The sequence below is a fragment of the Zophobas morio genome, unplaced genomic scaffold (assembly GCF_036711695.1).
Source record: "Zophobas morio isolate AGI-343-1 ecotype UQ-CSIRO unplaced genomic scaffold, CSIRO_AGI_Zmor_V1 ptg000028l, whole genome shotgun sequence".
NCBI lineage: Eukaryota > Metazoa > Arthropoda > Insecta > Coleoptera > Tenebrionidae > Zophobas > Zophobas morio.
The window spans coordinates 1,704,594-1,728,962 of NW_026972133.1; the positions used below are offsets into that span (position 1 = coordinate 1,704,594).

The 24,369-nt window shown below is 33.2% G+C and overlaps 2 protein-coding genes across 2 annotated transcripts in view; one reads left to right on the forward strand and one right to left on the reverse strand.

Annotated features, from left to right (window-relative positions):
- The window catches only part of LOC135136995 (uncharacterized), a 216,917-nt gene that overhangs the window by 35,324 nt on the left and 157,224 nt on the right, over positions 1–24,369 (reverse strand). The window lies entirely within an intron of this gene.
- Positions 405–23,644, forward strand: LOC135136876 (uncharacterized). The gene is made up of 4 exons (XM_064066337.1): positions 405–517; positions 19,852–19,979; positions 20,148–20,254; positions 23,351–23,644. Exons 1-4 carry the CDS (start codon positions 405–407, stop codon positions 23,642–23,644), a joined length of 642 nt encoding a protein of 213 aa, XP_063922407.1.

The window sequence follows — 24,369 nt, forward strand, 5'->3', positions numbered from 1 at the left end:
CTACCCGGACACTCCACCCCCCAACCCCAAGACGTACCACGAATTTCCTCGTCCCCCTCAAGAGCTCTCAATCCGCCCTCCACAACCCCGCCACGTCCAACATCTCTCCAGAGCTAATCAGTATCAGATTTCATCACAACAGGCCGGCCCCATTTTCTTGTCTATTAAACAAGAGATCCTCTATATTAATCGAAGCCTCACCGAGATTAGTTAACCCTCTGACAGCTCCACGTTCCACGTCTCGTATCGACTGACTTCCGGTGTATTACTCTCGAAAGGGCGGCCGTAATAGAGGACTTTTCTTTCGGGAACAATTGCCAACTCCACTACGAAATGAAAAATTGAGCGTTATCGCACGATCGTTCCTTTCCTGCGTGGAAACACCGCCGTTTTACACAGACGTGATGATTTGTGTCCGAAAATTCGTCTGCAGTCAAGGTCCGCCCGAACAAAAAGAAGGAGCTCTAAACACGTTAAGTCGAGGGCACTCGGAGATGTCGAGGGAGATTGAAACGGGGTGAACAATGGCAGGGCGGGGAGGCGGGGGTGGGATAAAAATGAAAAGTGTAAAGACTTATTGGGGCGAAATGTCAGGGCTGGCGACGGAGTCGCGAGAAGTGGATGTTGGGTCATTTTTTAAATGGGATGTGGAATTTTTACTCGACAGTGATCATTTTATTTTTATCGATTTTAGGATATTTTTAACCGGCGAGCGGAAAAACATGTAAATTGTGGACTGAAGTAGTTATATAGTGGGGGTTCTAGACCAGGTCAAATGAGGTCAAACTGGTCCAGCTCCCCCATTACTTTTCATCGAGCGGTCATTGACCTTTCATTTGTTGTCGAGCTTGTCGGTGCACGTGGCTGACCTTGCCAGCTGGTCCAGCTCCCCCATTACTTTTCATCGGGCGATCATTGACCTAGTCGTTGCTCGACCTTGGTCGTTTATTGCCCTCGTTCATCTCGAGATCTATCCCCTCTTTTCGTTTAGGTCGGGGAGGGATCTCGGACGCAATCTCGCATCCCCACTTCCGTTTTATACTTGTATAAAAGTCGATGGATTCGTGTGTAAGAATTAATTAGTTTTTTGAATTCAATTATTTAACACTTAGAAATGTCATCTTTCATTTCTACCTTGAATAAAGAGTCTCACTTGCAAGCTTTTGTGAGTGCGAAAACTTTAGAAGAAAATAAAAAATTTTTAACAAAAAATTTTAGTAAACTGTCTACAAAGTACGGTGACAAGATATTTGTGCAACTTGAAGAGTCTAGAACGATACTTCCACAGAGATTTACCGAAAAATTCACCGACTCAGTGATCAGCGATCTGAACCAGAAGATCGTGAACGGCTTGAAATTGTACTTGGTAAATAGAGGTCCGATCGGTCGAACCATCAATATCGAATTTATCGAAGAATGAAGAAGGCATTGGTTCATGTGGAAAACAAATCAAGTGCAGTTAGACTGCTTCGTCGTAGATTAGAATTACATTTAAAACGAATTAGTTATTTAAAAGAAGCAATTAAAATGTATGAAATAAGAACTAAATTGAATAATCTTAAGCTGTAATAGAAATTATAATAAATATTATTTAATTCGTTCGGTGTATTATTTTCCCCAGTCTCATGTAAAAAATATTTGATTGCAAACTGTCATGAATAACAGACGTGTTTGTTTCGACAAAGTTCCGGTTATTTTCTTAATAAATGATAAAGAAAGCCGAATTAATACTTGGTTATACGATGTTAAAAGATTTCAAATGAATGTGGAACGTTTCGAATTGCAAATAAAGCCCTTAATCGAAAAAATGATGGAGAAGAAGCGAAAATTTAGAGAAACAATCGAAAAATTGGATTCAGAATTGAAAATTATTCAGCAAAGAAAATCAGTTAAATAACTGTGCACATTGCGGTTAAACCACTGCGTCGTAAATTAGATTTAAATTTAAAACTTATTAGTTTCTTAAAATGTATAAAATACGAACTAGTTTGTATAATCTTAAGCTGTAATTGAAATTATAATAAATATTGTTTATTTCGTTTGGTGTATTATTTTCCCCAGTCTCATCTAAAATTATTTAATTGGGAATAACAGCAACGAATAAAAGCCGTGTTTGCTCCGACAAAACTCCTGTTATTTTCTTAATAAATAAATGTTCATCAGCAACTTTCTGCCGATTTAAGCTTATTTGTCCGTGATTATTAGAATAAAATCTCAAATGTCAGAAGGCGAGTGTGTTGTTAAAAATTAAAAAAATTGTTACTTACGACATTGAAAACAGGCAATAAAATCATCCGTTCTCCCTCGAAAACATTCAAATACACGCACACTTCACAGAAGCCACCATTTAGTTCAACAAAACCACCTTTTTCCCAAATCTTTTCACGGTAAAATTCATAAACCGAAACACGCCGCCCGTCATTATTACAACACAGAATGAAATAACGCGATGCTGTTTCAGCAAATTCTTACGGAACTGGACGCTTTTGTCGCAATAGACAGGGACGTATTCGGAAATATTAAAAAAAAAAGAATTATCGCTTGAGGGTGATAAAGGGCAGAAAGTTTGTTAAAAAAATAAAAATGCATCCCTATAAACTAATGACACATTTGTGTAAAAATAAATGTGGGATGGAGGTGCAATAATTGTTTAAATATAAAAAAAAAAATGTTTTACTCGAAGACGGTAAGAGATACGAGGTTCGTGCAAAGAACAAAAAAGTTCCTAAAATACGAAACACATGCACCTGTGTCGACGGTTTTTAGTTTGAGTTTAGCATTTCGGAGAAAAGGGCAAAAGTTTGTGGTGACCAAACGGAATTAGTTAAAAATTTGTTTTTTGTGTCAAAATATTTTTGGATGAATAATCAATAGGTCCATGTAATTAAATATGTGAAAATTTGAGTTTGGGGCGCAACAATTTTTGTCAAAAAAGGTTGTCAAAATTCGAAAAAAAGTTTTCCTTGAGCAGTAGGAAAGTAAATTAGAAGTTTTGGTGAAAAAAAAAATTTAAAAAATTCAAAGAATCCAAAGAAAAATTAAAACAAAAAAAATCTCAAAAAAAAAATCCAAATTTTGAAAAGTTTGTTTTTCCACAAAATCAAATGCATATTCATGAAGTACTATCTAATCGTGTGTAAAAATGATTATGACTCATAGGTGTATCTACCGTTTAAATAGAAAAAATTTTGGTTACTCGAAAATGGTAAGAGATAGGAGGTTCGTGTATAGAGCAAAAAAGATTGACAAAAACAAATAATATCGACAGCCGTCGACGGTTTTTCGCTAACTTTTGACATGACTGTGAAAAGGGCAAAAGTTTGTGGCGCCCAAACGGTAAAACTTAAAAAATATATTTTTGTACCAAAATATTTCTGAGTGAACAGTCTATAGGTCCACTTAGCAAAATAAATATTTTTTGCTACCGTTTAGTAGTAATAACGAAAAAACGTCATAGTTCGTAAGCGGTAAGAGGTAGCATGTCGGCTCAGGGGAACGGGGAAAAGCTAAAAAAATTAAGCCATATGTTGAGCAAAAAAAATTTTCAAAAAAGTTGAAAATAAGGGAGAAAAGGGCAAAAGTTTCTAGTGTCCAAATGGTAAGAGATAGAATATCGGTTGTATACATCAAAACCTTCTTCTGGAACGAACGCATAAGTCTGCTCAAAAAAATCGATTCTGTCCACATCGACCTAGATACAGGAGCCATTTCTAGTTTTTTCGAGGTCGCTACGTAAAAATTTTTTCAGGTCGAAAAAAAGACCATCGAAAAAGGATTCGAATAAGCCCAACATGCAACACTTAAAAAAAAAAAAAAAAAAAAAAAAAGCGAAATAAGTTGTTCTTTATATGTATTGTTATATGACTACTACCATCACAACTAAATATACTAAGACATTAAAAAAAAAAAATTTCAAGTTAACCAAAAACGGCTTTTTGTTGAATTTTATATGAAAACAACAAAAAATCATTTAAAAACGAAAATCAAAAACCTATAAACAATCATCAAAAATCACTGCTGTGGTGGTGGATCATGATGAGTCATATCGTGCAGCTGGACAAATAATTTAAAACATATTAAATAACTTATTGTTGTATTAAATCGTAGTACTGATGCTGTTAAATAAATATGTTAAAGGACATTAAATAAAACTATTAATAGTAACTAATTGTTTTATTGAATCATACATTTGTTTGAGTATTGTATTTACTAAAATAACTGAAACAAATTAATACTAAATAAAGTAACAGACAAAATACGATTGCAAAAATAATTGCTCCTACTGAAGTAAATATCCATATCCATGGTTTTGCCAAACAATATTCTGTAACATTTGCACCTGTAGAATTCTTGTATCCACTATAATCGTTAATGATGGTGTAATTCGGTGACTTGCATCGAGTGTTGTCTTTGAAGACTAATTCTAGCCGATATTGCAGTTGGTTCGAGGAAGATACATTTTTTGAATAAAACATACGTAGTTGTTCATGCCCATTTTTAATTTCTAACATTTTTCTAACAATACATTCTTTACTACTATCAATAGTTTGTAGATAGACATCAGTAACATTGCTATCAGTCAATAAATAAAAATCTTTCTGAATTAGAATGGTTGATAGAACAAGTGTGCAGTTTAAGCCGAACATTGTTTGGATGAAATGAATAGTTTGTTGTTGCGGAATTCTATATATATAGCAACAACCATCACCACCACCATTAACGAGCAGCCAGGTCCCAACATCCCACTATTACAGTCATTATCGTGAATATGACAAAAAATGAAGCAAACCATACACGATCGTTTCTTAAACAAAAATCAATGACTTCCTTTGAACTGCGACTGTTCTTAGTATTTTCTATTATTAACCAATTGGAAAATTGGTGATTTTCTTCTTCCGTTTTTATCTTGTAAGTCAAATGATTCTGCATTGTTATATTTTTCGCATAGAAGAGATGATAACTGGTTTCGATTAGATTGATCGGAGTCATTTTTTCCCAAAATTCTTTTTCGTACGTCTGAATATACAGCAGACTTATATTTGAAGTGGTGTAAATATACAAGTTGTTTTCAACAAGCACATTTAATAGTATTAACACATTGCTAGGCAGAAACATCTTAGACTTATCTCCTTGTACACAGACACAAATACTTAGTTGTGGTCGTTGATATTTGTAGGGAAGAAGTTTTTAGAGGTGGTAAATGATGGTGTGGTAAATGATAGTGGTGGGGTGATAGCGATAGAAATAACAAATTATTGTTTTCTTATATATTTGTTAAATGTCGCATGGTAGGCGTTTAAGGCTGTTCTATCTAAAAACAGGGATCTATCTAACTTTGGGACATAGGTCCCTGAGAATTCGTTGTCCCAGTTTTCCACTTGCGGTGGTGTTGGTGGTGGTTGGCTGAACCACTTTGATGGTGGTGGGGGTGGTGTAGATGGTCTTGGAAGTGCATTCTCCCAGAGTTTTCGCTCCCTTTCCCAGGCATCCCGGTGGCATTTGAAAATATGCTTTCTCAGCCTATTCTCTAAAAGCCTGTGACTGACATCATAGGGGCAGATAACAAATTTCTCTACACAAAAAAAAAAAAAAATTAACTACTACAAAAAAAAAATATATATAAGCTTACCCATTTCTGTCGTTAATTAATTTTTATGATATGTACTTACAGAACACTTATTAATCTGTTCTTTTGTGTGATCTTTAATTTATACACTATATTAATCCCCACCCCTACTTTTTTCCCTCCTTCAGTTGCTTTCCTCATGTTTCATTTTTCGCTGACTTGAATTTATTTTTTACGACCACGTTTTCAACTACGACTTGCAAGTTGTAACTTGCAAATTAATTCTCATATAAACAAGAAACTAGTCAACGGGAAATAGTAGTGTTTCTTTTTTTCTGCTGTGGTGAGCAAGTTTCACGACAAAAAATGAAATCACAAGAATCAGTGACGGCTATATGTAAAAACTCTCTTAAGCTAATTCATGAATACATAAGTAAAATCAAAACAATCGAAGAAACTAAACATTTTTTAGTTTATATCAATACCAGTATTAGAATAATTAGAAAAGCACTCAAATGTAAAATCCATCGAGAAAATATGTTGGAAAACGCAAATTCCTTAGAAACAAGTTTGGCGTATTTGAAATTTTATCGCCTAAAGCTTTTAAATAAGAAAAAACAATTATCTATAAAAACTGGTGAAGGCTATATTAAAACAGTCAAATTTAAACCGGTGACTAATGTAACATGGCAGGATGTCGAATCCTGTTTTCAACAACGAATTCGTACAGGATTTATAAGTAACCACCACATTAAAGATCCTCTTCAGTTTTTTCAACAATCTTTTAAATGCTTTATGTTTAGAATTAAAAAAGAACGGAAAAACTCAATGCTTAAGGTAAATGTAATTTTTTCCGCAAATTTTATTCAACCGCACTCTGGTGAAACAGACATTAAAACATTTTCAACAAAAAATCAGCACATTGATCAATACACAAATTTAAAGGAATGGTACGAAGAAAACGTCATTGATAAAATCATGAAAAAATTAGAGGAATTTGCAGAAAAGGATTCCGGTTGGGCGTTGTATGAAATTTTAGGATTGAAAATTAACATAAATAAATACGACCCAATTAAATTCGGCTATTCAACTTTTGTATCCACACCAGATTTTATAAAAAAAAAACATGCAATAATTAATGTACAAAATAATGATGAATATTGTTTTCTTTGGGCCATAGTTTCGGCTTTATTTCCTACCGATAAACATTCAGACCGAAAATCATCGTATCCTCATTTCAAAAATGTGTTGAAATATGATAATTTAGACTTTCCAATCACAATTAAAGACATTCAAAAATTTGAGGAACTCAACAATCTTGCCATTAATTTATACTGCATCGAGAAGAAAAAAATTTTACCTTGTCGTTTAAGCACTAGATTCTCAAATTCTTATAAAGCAATTAATTTGCTTATGCTACCCGCTGAAAGACAAATACAAAATACTAATAACAGTAATGATAACTTTGAAGATCAACAATTGCTCTATCATTTCGTATGGATCAAAAATTTGTCAGCTCTTTTAGCTACGCAACTTTCCCTCCATAAATGTAAATTTCATATATGCGAAAGATGCTTAAACCATTTCACCACAGAGGAATTGCTCCAAAAACATAAAACTTCATGCCAGAGTATTAATAAATATTCCATAAGACTGCCAACAGAAAACGAAAATTACTTGTATTTTCAAAATTATAGACATCAAGAAAAAGTACCTTTTACTATTTATGCAGATCTCGAGAGTATTCTTCTTGATTGTACCAAACAGCATATGTCCACCACGAATAAGACCGAAACTTATCAAAAACATATTGCGCACAGCATTGCTTACTATTTTCACTGCTCATATGATAATTCATTTTCTAAATTTCGTTTGTATCGAGGTAAAAATTGCATTCAATGGTTCGTTCAGGAGTTACATCGAATGGCTCATTTCTGCAACGATAAATTTCAGAACGTTATTTCTATGGAAACATTAACTACGGAAGAACGTGAGCAGTTTGAATCCTCCCAAATATGTCATATATGTAAAAAAGGATTTTCGGAAAAGAACATAAAAGTACGCGATCATAGTCATTTAACTGGAATGTATAGAGGCGCTGCCCATCAAAGTTGTAATTTAAATTATAAAGATATTTGTGTTATACCCGTGGTCTTTCATAATATGAGCGGATATGATGCCCATTTTTTTATTAAAGAACTTTCAAATTCAATAAAAGGTGATATTAAGTTACTTCCCATTAACAAAGAAAGATATATCTCGTTTACTAAATTTGTCGAAGACACGAAAGTTAGTTTACGGTTTATTGATTCTTTCAGATTTATGCCACATAGTTTAGACAAACTTTCCTCCAATTTAGATAATTCTCAGAAAATTATTACGTTGGCAAATTGTAATAATATGGAAGAATTTGATTTGTTAAACAGAAAGGGAGTTTTTCCTTACGATTACATAAACTCCTGGGAGAAACTACTTGAAACAAAATTGCCCGAAAAGGAGGATTTCTATAGTCGCTTATACGATGAAAATATTAAATATGAAGATTATTCCCATGCTACCAATGTATGGAATACTTTTAATATTCATACATTAGGAGAATATTCTGATTTATATTTAAAAACTGATGTGCTTCTTCTAGCCGATGTATTTGAAGCTTTTCGAACTACTTGTTTAAATACTTATCAACTTGATCCGTTGCATTATTATACTGCTCCGGGCCTAACATTTGATGCTATGTTAAAAACAACAGAAATTAAACTAGAACTTTTAACGGATATAGATAAAGTTCTATTTGTAGAAAGAGGTATTAGAGGTGGAGTTTCGCAGTGTTCCAATAGATATGGTAAAGCCAATAACAAATACATGCCAAAAGAAGAATATGATCCTTCGAAAGATAGTACCTATTTAATGTATTTTGATGTTAACAACCTTTACGGAGCGGCAATGTCTCAATACTTACCGTATGGAGAATTTGAGTTTGTAGAAAATTTCAATATAGCTGATATCTTAGATACCCCAGAAAATTCAGCAATCGGTTATATTATTGAATGCGATTTAGATTATCCAATAGATTTACATGAAATTCATAGTGATTTACCATTAGCTCCAGAGCATATGATACCGCCCATTTCAAGATCTAAACTTAAGAAGTTATTGTTGACTTTATATCCCAAGAAAAATTATATTATTCATTATCGGAATTTAAAAATGTATACAAAATTTGGTATGAAAATAAAATGTGTACATCGTGTTATGAAATTCAAACAATCTGCGTGGTTAAAGGAATATATAGATTTAAATACAAAACTTAGGCAGCAAGCAAAGAACGATTTTGAAAAAGATTTTTTTAAATTAATGATTAATGCTATTTATGGTAAATGCATGGAAAATGTAAGAAAACATCGCGATATTCGATTGGTTAGTAAATGGGAGGGAAGATGGGGAGTTCGTTCTCTTATATCTAAACCAAATTTTCACAGTTCTGTTGTATTTGACGATGATTCAGCAATAATCGAAATGAGTAAATTAGAAGTATTTTTGAATAAACCAATTTATGTTGGTTTTTGCATTTTAGATATTTCTAAAACTTTTCTCTATGAATTTCATTATGACTATATTAAAAAAACATTTAAAAATAATGCTAAGTTACTTTATACCGACACTGACAGCCTAATTTATGAATTTCACGTAGACGATATATACAAATATATTAAGAAAGACTCACATCGATTTGATACTTCTGACTATGATTTATATAATATTTATGATATAGAACTGAAAAATAAGAAAGTACCAGGTTTAATGAAAGATGAAAATAACGGTAAGATTATGCTAGAATTTGTGGGTCTCAGATCTAAAATGTACGCATATAGAATTGCAAGTGACGATTTCAATAAAAAATTAGTTAAAAAATCCAAAGGTAGTACAAAAGCATCACTTAAAACAATAACGTTTGAAAATTACAAAGAATGTTTATTTAATAATCGAAGTTACGAAAAATCACAAAGACTCATCAAGTCCAAACATCATACTGTTTACACAGTAAAACAAGAAAAAGTAGTTCTCAGCCCAAATGATGATAAAAGGATTGTCACAAGATTTGCAACGGATACGAAACCTTGGGGATATCATATTTCGCACGTAAGTTAAAAAAAGTGGGGATTGCCATATATAAGCAATTAAATTTCACAGATGATTTATTCGATGTTGGTTATTTTATGATTACAACAATGTCTGACTTGAGACAATTTGTTGATTTACAAGCATTTTGTGCATCCGAAAATGTGTACAAAACATATCTTAAAGCCGCTGCGAGTGATCGAACGAAATTAAATTTATTCCTTCATCTCATCGATAAAAAAGATTTTATTGTACCGGACGAAGTGTTTAAATGGATTGCCGAAAGTGAAAGTGACTTTTATACACTTGACATTTGTATTCTGCTACAAAGAAAACAATGTGTCGATGGTTACATTGATGCATTTCTACATGTATGCGAAAGAGACCAAATTGAAAATTTAAATTATGCTGCTTTGGAGTTTTTGATGACCACCAACTATTTGGACAATACTCTAACGTATAAATGTTTTATTTATAAATTATTGAGTGATAATCGCTGGCAGAATCTTGGAGATATATTCTATCCTGTTGAGAATATCCGGAAAAATTATCGAAGGATCGACCAGTGCGTGGATGAATTTATGTGTCGGGCTGCGTATTTGGCAAACCATAAAGCGCTCAGTACTTTCTATGAGTCTTTAGAAATAATAAATTACGATTCTTTCGCATTTCAACCTTCTCAAAATCAGGAGCACCGAAGAATTTTCAACTGGATCAAAAAGAACATTGTCAAAGGAGAAGCCAATCCTGAAATACCATTAGGATGGACTGAGGGACCGGATTCAACAAAATGGCCCTCGATTAAATTAGATGATTATAAGAAAACTTTACATGTAATTTCTGGTAGCCATGAATAAAACACACAGAAATGGGTTATATGTAGTTTTATTTACCCCCAAACATAATAATAATACAATAACAGGTTAAATTATTTACAACACTCTGACGACATCTTGTGCAGGGATGTATTTTACCATTCGGTCGTGAAGAATAAGACAGTAGGCTGTAGTGTCTGCAGGAATACCAGAGATCGTCTCAAACCACAAAGTGATTGTAACGGGGCCTCTCTTCAAAGCTTCCGTTTGTTTAGAACAGTCGATTACTATTATAGGCGTCTTTTCTTTAAATTCATCCTTATCGAATAATGGTTCGCTGGTTTGTTTGGATAAGAACGATGTCTGGAATTCTTTAAACATATCATAGAGAATTGCATACCGATTATTTGTGAAATCAACATTCAGGTTGTCGTAGGGATACATGGTATCATTAAGGTACAATTTTACATCTCTCAGATTACAATGATCAAACTGACTGTAGTTTTTCTTCAATTGGTTTTTTCTTCCTTGCTGTAATGCAAAAAGTATGTACTGAGGTTTTTCTAAGGAAGTTTTAATAGTCCAAGTATTTGTTATCGATTGTACTGGTGGAGCAAATTCATGTAATTCTTTACTTCTAAACATAATATCCAATTCCCTGTTGCTTCTTACAATATCGATTAATGCGATCCTTTCGGCATCGGACACGGACAAGTGATGCATTTTCCAGCATATTTTACTAAGTTCTACTTTAATTTTGTATTTATCATTTGAGGAAATTAAAGCATTCACATCGGTATTAGAACGAACCAAAACAAGCTCCTGTCTTACATTCAAAATGGTCTTTTTAAAATCTTCACAAAAACCAAAAATCATTTTTAATGGAATCGAAACTTCAAAAGTTCCATTTTCCTTAATTATATTCGAATCTTTTTTGGGAAACCATCCAGCATTCTCTAGAGCTACGCTTTCATTACTGTTATACGTTACATATCCTTTCATGGTAGACGCTAACCCAGGATTTCTAATACTATCCACAACGACTCCAGCAATTTCATATCTTATTTGATTAAACATCAGAAGAACGCCATTATTTACAAATTTGATTTCTGGTTTCTGTACAATTTCGTCGATTTCATTCTTCACAATAACCTTACCCTCTATATGCAATGTACTCAAATGTGGAAAAGTGTATAAATCTTGATGTTCAATAGGAATTCTTATTTCATCATCGTAGTTAAATGAACTGTTAGAATAAGGTAGGTGTGTATGTCTTTCTCCATAATAAATTGAATGATCATAGGCAGCTTTTTCGCTTACGTTTAATATTTCAAAATTCATTGCTGATTTATATATTCAATAAAAATATTATTTCAAGACCGTTAATCCTAGAGATTCAAGAAATTTACGATTGCCTAAAGTTAAACGTTTGACCCTTCTCAAAGGACTGACTGATCTCTTTTTCATTGCCCTACTTATATATACCGAATTTCGGTTTTTTAGATTTTCATTAAATATAATACCCATCACGTGACCTTCTTAAGATGCAACCGTACACCTACCTCTTCACCTCTGAAACTAACAATATTACCTTCTTGATCTGTTATTTTAACGATTATTTCATCTATTTGTTTCGTATTAATTGGTAGATATATCACATTTAATGGTCGTTCCACTATTTTGTAACCGGGTGGTACTGTTGGAAAAAATTGATGGATAACGTGAACGGGACTTCCGTTCTTGTATGAACCAGTTACTATATTGCAATAAACGCAAAGAGCATTTACCTTTAAAATTTTTGCTGGAAAATCTGATATATGAGTTTTATGCGCTTTCAGAATGGTATCCTTAAATCCCAATAAATTCCCTAACGAATCCTTTCTTGAAAAATTTATATCAAGAGTACATTTAACTTCCGATTTTAAAGTATTATTATTTCCTCTAATTATTAAGCTTGGTGTCAACATTTTAAATTTCTTTATTCTATTTCCGTGTTTGTCAATTTCGTATTGAAAATAATGTTCCATATAGTTTTTGATTTCTTTATTTAAATACGACTCAATGTCTTCTATCTCGTAAGAACCCTCGGGAATTTCTATGTAATGCTCTTTTTTGTCTGGTGTAAAAAAATAAAATTTGTTGTTATTGCTATCGATATTTGGAAAAGAATTCCAAGTAACCAAACTTTCTAATCCTAAAGCATAGTTATAATCTTCCAAGATAATTGGTGGATAGTATCTGCTCGAAAGTACAGAACTGTTTCCATCCAATGAGAATACGTTGGACATCGTGCAACTTACTTCGACGACACTAACAGTTCAACTAAAACGCTCGAATTTCAAACAATTTTATTTGTAGCAGTTATATAGGAATCTTAAACACAAATGTCCACAATTAATACTATTAAAAGTCTGTAAAGATTCATAATTATATACTATATTACAGAAACCGTTGCTTTGTAAATATTTGATCAGTTCAAGAGGTGGTCTCAAATCTCCATAACTATCAAAGTATATAACTTCGTTTCGAGTTTTTTTATAAGCTGTCCAATGTGTTCCAGGACCTTCCTTATTGTCTAAATTTAATATACCACACTCATTAAGGCGTACTTTATTTGGAAGTGAATTTTTCATAAAAACTCCTCTGAAGCGGGGAATTTTCAAACGCTTTACATATTTGTAAATGTCGATGTTGGTGAGAGCATGTTTTGGAATATTTATCGGGAGTTCTTTTGAAATTTTGATGGAGCTAAAAAAAGACCATATCCTCTTTTATATGGTTTCAAATATAATCCACTTCCTGACTTTCCTACAGCTATCGACTCCATTTTCTGATTGTGTCGTTGATTTTCTTTCAACTGTTCTTTAGCTGATTTAGCATCGTTAACAGCTTTTGCAATGGCTGCTGCGCCACCACCTAGAGATCCCAGAGCGCCTAAAGCGGCAAATATTGGTAGTAGAGGTAAAAATCCACCACTTTTCGGTATGGGTATTATACGTCTGTGACGAACAGGTCTCACTCTCTTTTTTCCTTTTGATGATTTTACTGCTCTCATGGCCACTTTTACAGCATCGTTCATATTCTTAAATTTCTTATTTTTTAAAGCAAGTCTGGCGGAATTTCTTAAATCATTAAAATTCAAGACTTTTCCACGTTTGCTAGTTTGTCTTTTGACTCGACAACCCATACCGAGTTTTATTTTAGCTTTCATCGCAGCCGCAACACCTAAAGCAGCAGCTTTTTCGCCCAAAGAAGCGTCCGAAGAACGTAGTCTAAGTTTCGCTTTATCTAACAGAACTTTATCGGCCTTATGTCGATTTTCCAAATCTTTATGTTCACCATAAGCTATATCGTGAAATTTGCAAGCTTCATCTAATTGATTCCGGCCTTTATCTCCTCTTGCTAATCGTTTTTCTAATTTAGTTCCTGGTCCACAAAAGTTATAACCGGGAATATGAAGTTCAAACGGTAATTTATTAATAACCGAATTTACGATCCCACGTCCACAATATCTCTTTCTGTAGGTCTCAATCCGACGACTGTTCCTTTTTCGCTTCGTAATCTTCATTTATACTCAAACTTTCGGATCAGCTAAACTACTAACGGAAACGTAGAAAAATTTAGTATTTATACCCCCCCACATGTCAGTTTCTTAATCAGATGTCGAAATGCGTTTGACACCTCAAAACCTCAAATTGCCGATAAATAATAACGATATCAAAATTAATAGTGGGAATAAAAGACATGGGGATCTTTTACCATCTACAGTAAGATGTATTATTGTCGGACCGTCTAACTGCGGAAAGACTAATGTTATGATAGGTTTAATCGAACATCCAAATGGTTTAAGATTTGAAAATGTCTATGTGTATTCTAAATCTCTTTTCCAACCAAAATATCAATATTTGGAAAATCTTCTAAAACCTATTAAAGGTATAAATTTTTATAGTTTCAGCAATTTCGACAATAACAACATACCACCACCGCACAAAGCTAAAACTAATTCTGTCTTTATTTTTGACGATGTGGCATGTGACAAGCAAAATTTAATGAAAGAATATTTTAGCATGGGACGACACAGAAATATAGATTGTTTTTATTTATGTCAAACCTACACATGTATTCCTAAGCATCTAATAAGAGACAACGCAAATTTTATCATTTTATTTAAGCAAGATAATTTAAACTTGCGCCATATCTATGATGATCATATCGGCACTGATATCTCATTTGATAAATTTAAAGAAATGTGTTCATTTTGCTGGCAAAACAGTTATGATTTTTTAGTAGTCGATAAGGAGAACGAAATTCGTAGTGGTCGGTTTAGAAAAGGATTTGATAATTTTATTGATCCATTTTCATAATTTCAGTCTATAGAAGTATGTTGAACATTCAACATGCCAGTTCCTGTAAAATATAAATGTCCAAAATGTGGAGGTGAAACAGATACTCCTAACTTACCATGTATATACTGCTACTATAAAGATCATATAAGAGATCATTGCAAAACAAAACATGTGCATCTGTACTATTGAATAAAGTATTTTTATAGAATGTTTGTGAAATTTTGCATAGGTATATAAGCCTATCATTCAAATAAATAGATTCAGTTTATTTGTATTTTCGGAAGCCTTAGGAGACATGGATTCAAAAATATCAGATGTGGTTGATTTAAAAAGGAAACTGATTAAGAAAAGAAAAGATTTACAAAGAAAATTAGAACTAATTAAAGCAACTCAACGAAATGAAGAGAAAAAGTATGAACCCCTCACTAAACATTTGGAAACATTAATTGAGAGACGGAGTGAAAATCCAATAAAAAGTAATCAAGATGTGTCGAACATTGAGCACAGTACACCTACAAAGCGAAAGTTAGAAAATACAATTCTGTCTCCTGTTCGTGAGAAAAAAACTATTGTTACTACACCAAAGCAAGCAGAAATTTTCACGCCAAGACAAAAAAGAATTGCTACAAAAGTTGCTAACCTTGTGAAAAGAATCGATGCCATCAAAAATGAAAAAGAAGATCGAATGAGTCCGATTAGTTCAAAATATGATGTTTTATCACAGGAAGATTTCGAAGAATCAATAAATAAAACAGATGCACAGGACAATGTGTTCCAATACATTCCCGAGGAAGACAATGATAATTATAACTTCAATGAGGTTCTTGAAAAATCTGTTCAGTTAAGTAAAAATTATATTAAAAACATCGTTGATACAGACGTTTACAACGAATATTTAAATGATTTTGATGAATTACCCAGAAAATATATTGACGAAATGCATCACGATGCAGAAAGTAAATTTGATCACAGAACAGGCGTAAGACATGACACTTTCTCAGAGAAATTTTATATTGGTTCGAAGGAGGTACAATTTATAGGTCCAGATATAAAAATAGACAATGAAATCTTTAAAGGGACTCCTGGAATTTATGAACTTATTTTTAAAAAGAAGCCTGTTCATTTTACTACGGAAGACAAGGAAATTTACAAAAAAATTTTAGAAAAAACCAATGCATATCGAAGAAATTTCGATGAAAATGATCGAATATTGGGTACAAGTTCGATGAAATACAAAAATATTATAGGACCATTATTCTCAACTCTCACGAAGTATAAAAAACCGAAGAAAGGTGGTCAAGTACTATTTAAAGAAGTAAACACAAATAAAGTTGATTATGTGTATTGGGAAGATCCAAATGAATTAGTTGAAAGACTGAAGTTGTTAGTCGCTTCCCAGACAGCAGGCCATTCGGGTCATCAAAACGAAATCGTTTCTATAATAGAAGAACTACGCGAAGCTAAAATTATTGCTTAATATGACTCTGGATAAATTCGGGCGTCATTTGTTAAAACATGCTAAACTTTCAGGTTCTATCGACAATGATATGATTACTATTTCAAACTATATGTTCTATAATCTGATATTTCGCTTCGAATCCGATAAAACCGTGGAAAACACGTATGTATTAAATTCTAAAGAAACGCACTATACGTTTCCTTTAGAAATTGGAACCCTTACAAAATTGAATATTACCATTAATGAAATAAATGTTTATGTAAATAACAAATTTTTTAGTAAAGAAGAATTGAAAGGATTTGTACTACGTAACGGTGATCGAATATCGTTCAAATATGCTCTAAATAAAACAGAAAATGTACCAAATTTGTTCGCAGAAATGATAATAAAATGTCCTGTTAATTTTGAAGAATCGTTAGTTAGTGCCGAGAAAGCACATTATATACATAAGACTGATAAAAATGAAACGCAAGAAGGTGTATGAGCCAACTCCCATTAAAAGAGATATTGTTGCAGAATTGCACAAACCCGTAAGAATTAATTTTAAACGACGCAAGGTTATAATAAAAGGTATTAATGAAACATTACAAGCAGATCTAGTGGAAATGATACCGTATGCTAAGATAAACAGAGGATACAAATATATACTTGTTGTTATTGACTGTTTCTCAAAATACGTGTGGGCTGTCCCTGTAAAGTCAAAAGATGCTCAACAAATCGCCACTGCAATGGAAACAATTTTATCCAAAATCGTACGGTTACCCAAAAATTTACAAACAGATCAAGGAAAAGAATTCTACAACGTAAAGTTTCAAAATCTTATGAAAAAATACAAAATTAATCATTACAATGTCTACAGTTTAAAAAAAGCCTCAATCGTCGAAAGAGTAAATCGCACATTAAAAAATTTAATGTGGAAAGAATTTAGTTTGCAAGGAAATTATAAATGGTTAGATTTATTGGCAAATGTGGTACATCGATATAATAATTCTTATCATCGTACTATAAAAATGAAACCGTCACAAGTTAACAAAAGTAATGAAAACGCTATTCTAAAAGCTGCTTATACTCAGATTAAAATAGTTAGCAATAAATCAAAATTTAAAGTTGGTGATAACGTAAGAATAAGTAAGTATCGCGGAATATTCGATAAGGGATACACACCCAATTGGTCAAATGAGATTTTCATAATAAGAAAAATTAATCTCACTAATCCCACCACATATTTTTTGAAAGATGAAAAGGGTGAAAACATTTTAGGTGGTTTCTATGAAATGGAACTATTGAAAGTTAAGCATCCAGGTGTATATCTCGTTGAAAAAGTTTTAAAAAAGAAAGGTAATCAACTTTATGTTAAATGGTTAGGATTTAATAACACCCACAACAGTTGGATTGATAAAAAAAAAATTACATAGTCGCTTTTCTCTCAGTCAGTTGACATAATTGATACGATGAAGTTGGTTGTAGTCGACGTACAAGGTTTTTGTCTACCTGAATTCATTGTAAAAGAACTTGCGATTTACGATGGAATTAACACAATACACGAAACATTCAAATCTACAAAACAACTCAAAGAAATCGATGAAAGAACGAAGAAACAAGCTAGATATCTAGAACGTTATCATCACATGTTGAGATTTAATGACGGCTTCAAGGAGCAGATATCTGTAAAAGAAATTTTGTTCAAATACATCAAGGAATATGCAGTGGAGATCTTATATGTAAAAGGAAAATGTAAAGAAAATTACCTTAGGGAAACGCTAGGAAAAGACTGCCCCAAAATTGTGAACCTCGAAACAATTGAAGACTCTGTGAAATTATCTAAAGAAATCCCAGCATGTGATAAACATATTGCTAATAATAAAAAATGTTACTGTTCTTTAAACAATGCTAAATGTATTTACAATTGGTTGTATTCAAGGTTTCCTCAATAAATAATACTATATTAAACTGTGTTTTATTTAATCGCAACACAAAACGTCAAAATAACGAACGAAAAAAAAAAACTGTCAGGTGTGGGATTCGAACCCACGCTCCCTTTCGAGAATCAGAGCTTAAATCTGACGCCTTAGACCGCTCGGCCAACCTGACTATGGAAAAACGGGTCAGGTCGATCGAGTAAAAGGCATTGCCAAAACGTACAGGTCAGGCACGTGAAGTCCTAAGGCAAGTCAGCCAAGGCCAGCCCCGTGCAGCGACCCGACCTAAAAAAAAAGAGGGGATAGATCTCGAGATGACCAAGGGCAATAAACGTAATTCCTACAGACGAATCCATCGACTTTTATACAAGTATAAAACGGAAGTGGGGATGCGAGATTGCGTCCGAGATCCCTCCCCGACCTAAACGAAAAGAGGGGATAGATCTCGAGATGAACGAGGGCAATAAACGACCAAGGTCGAGCAACGACTAGGTCAATGATCGCCCGATGAAAAGTAATGGGGGAGCTGGACCAGCTGGCAAGGTCAGCCACGTGCACCGACAAGCTCGACAACAAATGAAAGGTCAATGACCGCTCGATGAAAAGTAATGGGGGAGCTGGACCAGTTTGACCTCATTTGACCTGGTCTAGAACCCCCACTATATAACTACTGACTGATTGTTGTAGAAGCGGCAATGTATTTTGAGAATATCGTAAAACGTTAATAAAATTTGACCTATCGTCCCCTGCAAAAATTAGATGACGTCATCTCAAAATTTTGCTAAGTAATTCCTACTTAATTTGTTCAAAACAATATGCTTCAAGCCTTTATATTTCAGTAAATATTAGAAACAATTTAGACAGAACTTTCCTCGCCACGGAAGTACTATCAAATAAATGCAGTTTCTTAAATAAATGATAAAATTATTTGGTTTTGAGAATCTTATTTTTTATGATAACCTCTGAAGTTGTAATGTGTGGATTCTTAAATTCGACGTAAAGAAGCATGCTGTGAGTACGTTTCAAGTGAGTTTTTCGTTATAAAATTTTGTAGTGACGCCATCTAATTGATGATCGGAAGTTTTGATTATTATGGAGATTAAAGTTCATTGAAATTTCATAACATCCAATTTTGTAATTTTGAAGGACAAGACTACACAAAAAGGGCGAAAAAAAATTAACAAAGAAAACGTCAAACAAGCGAAGAAATCGCGAAAATAGGGTGTTGAAAAAGGTAACAAAGGCGACAAAATACACCAAAAAAACAGCATTAAAAGGAAATCAACTTTCTTTTTAAATGCGGGGAAAAAAGAAAATAGAAAAAATGTAGATGGGTAAAAAAAATGCAGTTAAAAAACATACAATACAAAAAAAGCGAAAATAAAGGCGAAAAAATTGGTTATTAACGAATGCAACAAAAAGATTAAAAAAGAGAAAAAACAACACAATAAACAAGAAAAACTGCAACCGAATACAAAAGGCGACAGAAAAGGCGGTAAAATGAAGAGAAAGAAAAAGCGTTAAAAAATTAGACAAAAAAGAGCGAAAACAAAAAAATTAGTAAAAAATATAGTCAAAATAAGTGTTAAAAAGAGGCCACAAAAGCTACAAAAAAAGTTACAAAAAGGGACGAAAAGACACTCAAAAGGACGACAAATAATGCGGGGAAAAATGCGATAAAAGGGAGGCCTGAAAAAAAAAGGAATAAAAAGGCGACAAAAAAGACGGAAAAAGCAAAAAAGTTCACAAAAAAAGGCAACCAAAAGGAATAAAAAAAGTGCAAAAAAGGTTACAAAAACCAATAAAAAAAAGTTATAAAAGGGAGCGATAAAAAGGGGGCAAGCGATCAAAAATAGACAAAAAATGTGAATAGAAGCAAGGGAAAAATCCATAAAAATGCGAGAAAACAACGACAAAAAAAAGGAAACAAGAAAAAGCCGTACAAAAAAAAAAACAAAAACAAAAAAGACACGGAAAAAGCAAAAAATGCGCCAAAAACTACTAAAAAAGCCACAGAAAGATCACAAAATGTGGGGGAAAACAGATAAAAGGGGAAGAGAATATGATTAAAAAGTGACTAAAAAAAAAGGCGGGAAAAAAACAAAACAAAAAAAAACACAGAAAAAAAAAGGCAATCAAAAAATAGGGAGCCAAAAAAGAACTACAAAAACAGGGCAAAAAAGACTTTAAAAAAAGGCTTCAAAAACACCAAAAAAGGCGATGTACAACGACGCAAAAGGGACAAACGAAGGCGAATAGTAAATGGTGAAAAAAGCGATCAAATAACGACAAAACAACGACAAAAAAGGAGATAAAAACGAAACCAAAAACGACAAGAAGAAAAAGCGACAAAAACAAGGAACAAAAAAAGTGGCCGCAAAGGGGGAAAAAAGAATACCAAAAAAGAGACGGAAAAAGGTGGAACAATAGGTGTTAAAAACCAAAAAAGCTTGAAAAAATGCGACAAAAACCGGAGAAAACAGGAGATAAAAAGGAGAAGGAAAAATGAGGAAAGAATGTGGCAAAAGTGACCACAAAAAGTCACAAAAATGCGACAAGAAAGAGACCACAAGAAGCAACAAAAATAGGACAGAAAAAATTTATAAAATAGAGGCATAAAAAGGGGAGAAGCGATCAAAAATAGACAGAAAAGGTAAATAGAAAAAAGTGAAAAAGGCTATAAAAATGCGAGGAAACAACAAAAAACATGATAAGAAAAAAAAACAAAAAAAAAGAAAAAAAAACGATACAAAAGGCCGAAAAAAAAGTCGCAAAAAAGTGGTAAAGGCAATACCAAAAAGACATGAAAAAAACGTCAAAAAATATAAAAAAAGCCACAAGAAGGGAGGGAAATATGACTAGAAAGTTACTAAAAAAAGACGAAAAAGGGCGGCAAAACAATAAAAGGCGGCAGAAAAAAGCCAACCAAAAAAATATTGAGCCAAAAAAAGCCGAAAGAGGGCCACAAAAAGAACAAAAAGCAAAAAAAAAAACGATGCGAAGCGACGAAAGAGACGAGAAAATGTGAAAAATACCAAAGAGACGAAAAAAGGCGAAAAAACAGGCATGAAAACTAGAAAAGCCACAAAAAATATGACAAAAAAGCGGAGAAAAAAATAAAAAGGAAAGTAAAAAGTGAAAAGTAACTTAAAAAGGTAAAATGGGGATACATGTGATAAAAGTGACCAAAGAAGGTCAGAAAAAGCGACAAAAAAGATCCACAAAAAGCGTCAAAAAAAGGCGAGAAACGATTTATAAAACAGAGCGATAAAAAGGGGGAAGCGATCAAAAGGTAAAAAAGGTCACAAAAATTCGAGAAAACAGAAAAAAACGAAACAAAAAGAAGAAACCAAGAAAAGGAAAAAACATACAAAAGGGCGACAAAAAAATCGCAAAAGGGAGCAAAGGGAATACACGAAGGACACGAAAAAAGGTAAAAATGCGTCAAAAAGTATGAAAAAAAAAGCCACAAAAAGAACACATAATAGCGGAGAAAAACAGATAAAAAAAAGAGAGAGAAATATGACAAAAAAGTTCCTAAAAAAAAAGGCAAAAAGTGGCGGAAAAACAATAAAAGGTCACAGAAAAAAAAACAAAATTAGGAAGACAAAAAAGAGCCGAAAGAGGGCTACAAAAACACAAAAAAAAAAATAGAAAAAGGACACAAAATGCACCAAAAAAGCGATGCGAAATGACGACAAAGAATGGAGAAAAAGGGAACAGTACAATGTGGAAAAAGGTCTTAAAAAGCGAAAAAAAAAACGACAAAAAATGGGATAAAAAAAGAAACCAAAAAGACAGCAACAAAAAGCGATAAAAAGGGACTAAACAAAGTGGCAAGAATACCAAAAAGATACGAGGCGTCAAAAACCAGAAAAGCCACAAAAAATACTACAAAAAAACTGAGAAAAATGGAGATAAAAAGGAGAGGGAAAATTACTGAAGATGGTAAAATGGGGGAAGTATTTGACAAAAGTTACCAAAAAAGGCCACAAAAAGAGACAAAAAAGAGACCACATAAGTCGCAAAAAAGGGATAAAGGGAACATCAAAAGGACACGAAAAAAGGCAAAAAACTGCTTAAAAAAATATGAAAAAAGCCACAAAAAGACCACAAAAAAGCGCGAAAAAAACAGATAAAAATGGAAGGGTAATATCACCAAAAAGTGAGAAAAATTCAAAAAAGGGCGGAAAAAACAATAAAAGGCCACAAAAAAGGTAACAAAAAACAGGGAGCCAAAAAAAGAACAAAAAACTAAAAAAAGGCTACAAAAAGCAGCAAAAAAGGCGATGCGAGGCGACAAAAAAGAGACGAAAATGAACAGTAAAATGTGAAAACAGATCACACGAAAAAGGTAGAAAACAGAGATAAAAAAAAAGATATAAAAAGAAAACAAAAAGAGACGCAAAAGGCGAAAAAATGCGCCAAAAAAAATATGAAAAAGCTACAAAAAATGCAGGAAAAACAGATAAAAATGGAAGGGGAATATGACTAAAAGTGACAAAAAAAGGCAAAAAGGGTGGAAAAAAACAATAAAAGGCCAAAAAAGAGCCAAAAGAGGGCTACAAAAAGAATGCTACAAAAAATAGCAAAAAGGCGACGCGAAGCGATAACAAAGAAACTAGAAACGGGGAACAGTAGAATGTGAAAAAGGGCCATAAAAAAGCGAGAAAACGACAAAAAAAGAGACAAAAAAGAAATCAAAAAGGCAACAAGAAACAAAGATAAAAAATGGAGCAAATATATATATATAAATTTGCGAAAAAATGCGTCAAAAACCAGAAAAGCCACAAAAAATACTACAAAAAAACCGAGAAATGGAGATAAAAAGCAGAGGGAAAAATAACTAAAGAAAATAAAATATGGGAAGAATTTGACAAAAGTGACCAAAAAGTCACAAAAAGCAACAAAAAAGGTGAGAAAAAATTCATAAAAGAGAGCAATAAAAAGGGGGGAAAATCAAAAAGAGACGAGAAAAAGCCAACAGTAAAGTGTGAAAAAAGCCCATAAAAAGCGACAAGAAAAGGAGATAAAAAGGAATCAAAAAGAGACGACAAAAGACGAAAAATAGGCGTCACAAACCAGAAAAGCCACAAAAAATACGACATATAAAACGGAGAAAAAAGGAAATAAAAAAGATCACAGAAAAAGGGCGACAAAAATACAAGGAGCCGAAAAAGAGCCAAATTGGGGTCACAAAAAGCAACACGAAATGCGATCAAAAACCCCATATAAGGAAGCGACAAAAAAAGAACGGGGGAAGCGACCGAAAAAAGATGAGTAAAGGGCGAACAGAAAAAGGTGAAAAAAAGGACGAGAAAAAAATCATTGGAGATAAAAAAACGACAAAAAAGCAGCAAAAAAAAGAAAAAGTCCACAAAAAAATGAGTGAGAAAAAAGAAGATAAAAGGAGGGAATAGATTAAAGAAGTTACTAAAGCAACAAAGAAATACGGAAAAACAAAGAAAAAAGCAAAAAAATCAGGAAGCCAAAAAACACAAAAAACGCAAAAAGAGACCACAAAAAGCAGGAAAAGAGACTAGAAAAGGCGAAAAGAAAAGGTGAAAGGGGTCTTAAAAAATGCGAGAAAAAAGACAAAAAAAATACAAAGACGGCAAAAAACGAGATTTTTAAAAAAGACAACACAGAAGCTATAAAACAGGGTGTCAAAAAGGCGTAAAAAGGGGGAAAACAACAAAAGGATATTAGAAGAGGCGACAAAAACCGAAAAAGGTACAAAAAACAAAAAAAGGGGAGAAAAAGAAGAGATTACTTATCTACTGAAATCGTCAAAAACAACCGACGAGTGGAAATGCGAGACTTACTTTTTCATATTCTAGAGATTATGAAACGTCTAGAAAACCTAAAATCGACCACTCATCCAAAGAACCTTATTACAATAGTTCCCTATCTTACTCTCGGGACGTAAAAATTCAAATGTCACGGATGCCTTCAGCACTGGCCATAGTCGATCAAAAATCGCTGATACGTGAACATATAAAGCTCATAACATCCCGGAAACTTTATGCAGGAACCGATCCCGTGCAATTCCACTTGAAATCTCGTGACAACCGTCAAATTGGTCATCCCTTTCCAAGAACCCCATCCCCGTCCCCCGCCCCCCGCGCCCCCATTCCGATGCACC

What these genes read in the sequence shown, in the direction of transcription:
- LOC135136876 (XM_064066337.1), top strand. Translation starts at nt 405, where the DNA reads ATGATTTGTGTCCGAAAATTCGTCTGCAGTCAAGGTCCGCCCGAACAA. An exon ending in TCGAGGGAGATTGAAACGGG is followed by an intron (nt 518 to 19,851) that starts GTGAACAATGGC and finishes AGTTACAAAAAG; the next exon opens with GGACGAAAAGACACTCAAAA. An exon ending in AAAAAAGTTCACAAAAAAAG is followed by an intron (nt 19,980 to 20,147) that starts GCAACCAAAAGG and finishes GACAAAAAAAAG; the next exon opens with GAAACAAGAAAAAGCCGTAC.